Raw genomic sequence first — 5,205 nt, 5'->3', positions numbered from 1 at the left:
TAACGGCAACAGAGAGCGATTTGTAGGGGCGAGAGGGATTTTTGGAATCGAAACGTGGATGTGTGTGTGGGTGTCTGTGTGTGTCTCTGGTGTGGGTAGCGGCGGTGTAGTGGTTAGCACTTACGCTGCGCTACGAACCCGGCGACCCGGGTTCGATTCCCGCTCATGGCAAACACCGGTGACGATTATCTGAACCGGTCCTGGGCCTCCCCTAGGTCGACTCAGCCTCAAATTAGTACCTGGTGCGATGTGTAAACATCGCCACCGGGGAGACAAAGGCGGCCGGGCATGGTGTTGGCCACCTACCCCCTCGTGTGCCGTTCTGGCCTCCACCGATGAGCCACTGAAAAGTCGAAGCCGGTTTTCGCGACCTGCCTCATTGACAAACCACACCGCGTGTCAAACTCTGCTGATGAGACACCGGGTGTCGAATCCCGCTCGCCCGCACCTCCGGTTGATTTCGAGAGGCGCCATCACAAAGATCCCCCGTGTAGCCTTCACAGACTGTAGGGGCAAGTGCTGTTAGCGAGCAGCACCTATGAAGGCCGGCACGGCACACGAGGGGGTGGGTGGCCAACACCAACGCCCGGCCGCCTATGTCTTCCCAGTGACGATGTTTACACATCGCACCAGGTTACTCATTTGAGGCTGAGTCGACCTAGGGGAGGTCCGGGACCGGTTCAGATAATCGTCACTGGGTGTTGGCCGTGAGCGAGAATCGAACCCGAGTCGCCAGGTTCGCAGCGCAGCGTAGCGCTAACCGCTACACCACCGCTCCCCACGCCATCACGGGCACATCGGGAGAGGCGTTGTATCCATTACTTTGTGTCAGCAATCAGGTCATGTGGTGGGAGGAGGAGGGGGGGTCAGGAGGTGTGTGTGGTGGGGGGGGTAATTAGTGGGGGGGGGGGGGGGCTTAATTAGTTGGGTGGGGTAGGTGGTGTGGAGGACGCGCATTTAATTGTCCGTGGAGAACTCGGAGGGCACTATATAAGGGGCACACGAACGTGCAATCTCTACTCATCCTCAACACTCTCTGCTTATTCAGCCGCTGCCGTCCCATCACCACCACGACCACTAGAACGACGATGTCCAGGTGGGTGAAAGCCGTCAACGTCGTGCGCGCCACACGCCCACTCACTCACCCACTCACTCACACGCACACCCACTCACTCACACTCACACCCACTCACTCACACGCACACTCACTCACACGCCCACTCGCTCACAAATCCACTCACTCACACGCCTACCCACTCACACACTCACTCACACACCTCTCACTTACACACTCACACACACCTCTCACACACTCACACACACCTCTCACTTACTCACACCCAATCACTTACAGAGAGAGACACAGAGAGAGACACAGAGAGAGAGAGACACACACGCACACAGAGTGACGACAGAGAGAGACACAGAGAGAGAGACACACACACACGCACACAGAGAGACGACAGAGAGAGACACACAGAGAGAGAGACACACACGCACACAGAGTGACGACAGAGAGAGACACAGAGAGAGACACAGAGAGAGAGACACACACACGCACACACAGTGACGACAGAGAGAGAGACACACACACACGCACACAGAGTGACGACAGAGAGAGAGAGAGACACACACGCACACAGAGTGACGACAGAGAGAGACACAGACAGAGAGAGACACACACACGCACACACAGTGACGACAGAGAGACACACAGAGAGAGACACACACACACGCACACACAGTGACGACAGAGAGACACACACAGAGAGACACACACACGCACACAGAGTGACGACAGAGAGAGACACAGAGAGAGAGAGACACACACACACGCACACACAGTGACGACAGAGAGACACACACAGAGAGACACACACACGCACACAGAGTGACGACAGAGAGAGACACAGAGAGAGAGAGACACACGCACACACAGTGACGACAGAGAGAGACACAGACAGAGAGAGACACACACACGCACACACAGTGACGACAGAGAGACACACAGAGAGAGACACACACACGCACACACAGTGACGACAGAGAGACACACAGAGAGAGACACACACACGCACACACAGTGACGACAGAGAGACACACAGAGAGAGACACACATACACACACAGTGACGACAGAGAGACACACAGAGAGAGACACACACACACACGCACACAGAGTGACGACAGAGAGAGACGCCGATCCCTTCTCGCCTCTCTCGCCAGCATGGAGCTTCTCTGCCCCCCGGGAACCATCGGCTGCGCTACCGACGACGCCGCCGTCGGCTGTGGCAGCTGCTCGGGCCACCGTGCCGGCTCCTGCGGCTCCGCTTACGGCCACGGCGGCTACGGCGGCTACGGCGGCCACGGCGGCTACGGCGGCCACGGCTCATTCTCGGCCTGCGGGTACCCCGCGAGCAACAAGGGTTGCGGCCACGTGGCCCGCGCGCCACGCGTCTATGGCGTCACGCATCACGTGGGGCGCTCTGGCCACGGCGCTCCCACCGCGTACGGCTGGGGCAACTGCGGCCACTCCGGCTGGGGCCACGGGGGCAGCGGCTTGGCCTGGGGCCACGGGGGCAGCGGCTTGGCGTGGGGCCACGGGGGCTGCGGCAAGGGCTCGCGTTTCGGCCACGGGGGCGGTTTCGGGGCCGTGTGCGGTCTGAACGCGGTGAGCGCCGTGCCCTCGCGAAGCTACTACAGCGTCGCGCCGCTGGGCAGGTGCCCGCGAGTGTGCGGCGGCGTGCGCCACTACGGCCACCAGGGTACCGGCGGCGGATTTCACGGCTACGGCGGCGGCTACGGGGGGCTCGGGTTCTTGGGATGCGGCAGCTTCGCCGGGTACGGGAGGCAGTGCGGCTACGGGGCCAAATATTTCTAAAGTGGCGGCGGCGGCTGAGGCTGCGGCTGCTGCGGCTGCTGCTGCTGGTGCTGCAGCATTATCGGTAGCAGCAGCAGCATCAGCAGCAGCAATATTATTATTGTCAGCACGGTGAGCAATAGGCAACATTTCAGAAGCATCTCCAAGATCAGAATCACATAGCGGTGTCAGTACTAAGCAACTCCCTTTCCCTGGCGACAGACTTCAGCGCTACATTACTATACACTTCTACACCTTAGACTACTATACAACACTACACTATACACTACACTATGCACTACTACACCTTAGACTACTATACAACACTACACTATACACTACACTATGCACTACTACACCTTAGACTACTATACTACACTACACTATACACTACACTATGCACTACTACACTATAGGCCACTATACACCACTACACTATACACTACACTATGCACTACTACACCTTAGACTACTATACTACACTACACTATACACTACACTATGCACTACTACACCTTAGACTACTATACAACACTACACTATACACTACACCTATGCACTACTACACTATAGACCACTATACAACACTACACTGTACACTACACTATGCACTACTACACTATAGGCCACTATACACCACTACACTATACACTACACTATGCACTACTATGCATTACTATACACGGACTCTAGCTCTTGCTGGGGAATTCACGGGCCTGCCGAACGACACAGTCTCGCCAGCGTGTCCTGGGGTCCGACTCGAACTCGTGTGGTCTTTTACTTCTGTAAACACGACCGGAAGAAGATCGCGGACATAGGGCGCAGCTTGCATTCTAGTGGTAGTGCCTTACGCCAAAGAAGACGGGCAAAGCGCCCTCTCCCTCTCTCGTTCGCGGAGCGAGCCTCGGGCAGCGCTTTGCGTGACGTGTCGAGGGGCAGCCCTGGCGAATTTGTTCACTCGCGAGCTGTTGATTGGTTGTTGACGATTCCGTTGTTGATTCGGTTTGTTTACCGCATGTTGTTGATGTGACGCGTGCGTGGCTGTGGCCCCCCCCCCCATCCACCCAAACCACCTGCCCCCCACCCCATCTCTCTAATCGAATAAATCTCATAAGCAAATTTCCGTCTCCTCGTGGTGGCTGTGGATTGGACGTTTGTTTAGTGAAGTTATGCGGATGATGATGATGTTGGTGGAGCGATTGATGGATGGTGGTGGATGGTTTGTACGATTGTGATTACGGCGCTTCGATATTGATGGACCGTTGATGAATGAATGGTTGATGACAGGCCTCGACTTACGAACAACCTGGCTTACGAACACTCGACTTACGAACACCCGTACTTACGAACCAGCTTCCATGAAATACATTTATACAAAAAAAATTACATCGACTTAAAACACGAAACTCGCACTTGCAAACTCAACCGCGAAACTATTTTGTTCAGTAGAGCGACCCTCCGCGAGATAGCATGAGTCGGCCTTGCGCGTATGAAAGTGTGTGTGTGTCTGGGGAGCGGTGGTGCAGCGGTTAGCGCTACGCTGCGCTACGAACCCGGCGACCCGAGTTCTATTACCCGCTTACGGTTGTTAACACCGGTGATGATTATATGAACTGATCTTGGGCCTCCCCTTGGTCGACTCGGCCTCAAATGAGTACCTGGTGCTGTGTGTGTGTAGTAACCATCACCACTGGGGAGACAAAGGCGGCCGGGCGTGGTGCTGGCCACCCACCCCCCGTATGGGCCGTGCCGGACTTCATCATAGGTGCTGCTCGCTAACAGCACTTGCCCCGACAGTCTGTTAAGGCTGTACGGGGTGGTGGGGGGATCGTTGTTGTTGGTGTTTGTGCCCGTGTGTGTGCATGCGTGCCCGTGTGAGTGTGTTTGTGTGTGTCTATGTGCGTGAGTGCCCCTGTGTGTGTGTCTGTGTGTGTGTGTCTGTGTGTGTGTGTGTCTGTGTGTGTGTCTGTGTGTGTGTCTGTGTGTGTGTCTGTGTGTGTGTGTGTGTCTGTGTGTGTGTCTGTGTCTGTGTGTGTGTCTGTGTGCGTGAGTGCCCCCTGTGTGTGTGTCTGTGTGTGTGTCTGTGTGTGTGTGTCTGTGTGTGTCTGTGTGTGTGTCTGTGTGTGTGTCTGTGTGTGTCTGTGTGTGTGTGTGTCTGTGTGTGTCTGTGTGTGTCTGTGTGTGTGTGTCTGTGTGTGTGTGTCTGTGTGTGTCTGTGTGTGTGTGTGTCTATGTGTGTCTATGTGTGTGTGTGTGTCTGTGTGTGTCTGTGTGTGTCTGTGTGTGTCTGTGTGTGTGTGTCTGTGTGTGTGTGTGTCTGTGTGTGTGTGTCTGTGTGTAATCGTG

General features: G+C 55.7%; 1 protein-coding gene across 1 annotated transcript; it reads left to right on the top strand.

Moving 5' to 3' along the window:
* The first annotated feature begins 952 nt into the window (after nucleotides 1-952).
* On the top strand, nucleotides 953-3,970 carry LOC116956506 (uncharacterized). Its single transcript, XM_032978183.2, has 2 exons — nucleotides 953-1,096; nucleotides 2,226-3,970. Exons 1-2 carry the CDS (start codon nucleotides 1,089-1,091, stop codon nucleotides 2,878-2,880), a joined length of 663 nt encoding a protein of 220 aa, XP_032834074.1. The 5' UTR covers nucleotides 953-1,088; the 3' UTR covers nucleotides 2,881-3,970.
* Nucleotides 3,971-5,205: the final 1,235 nt, after the last annotated feature.

The sequence above is a fragment of the Petromyzon marinus genome, chromosome 65 (genome assembly GCF_048934315.1).
Source record: "Petromyzon marinus isolate PM22_M1 ecotype Great Lakes invasive population chromosome 65, UKy_Petmar_22M1.pri1.0, whole genome shotgun sequence".
Taxonomy (NCBI): domain Eukaryota; kingdom Metazoa; phylum Chordata; class Hyperoartia; order Petromyzontiformes; family Petromyzontidae; genus Petromyzon; species Petromyzon marinus.
The sequence above is the reverse complement of the archived record's forward strand: the minus strand, read 5'-3'. Positions and strand labels throughout refer to the sequence as shown.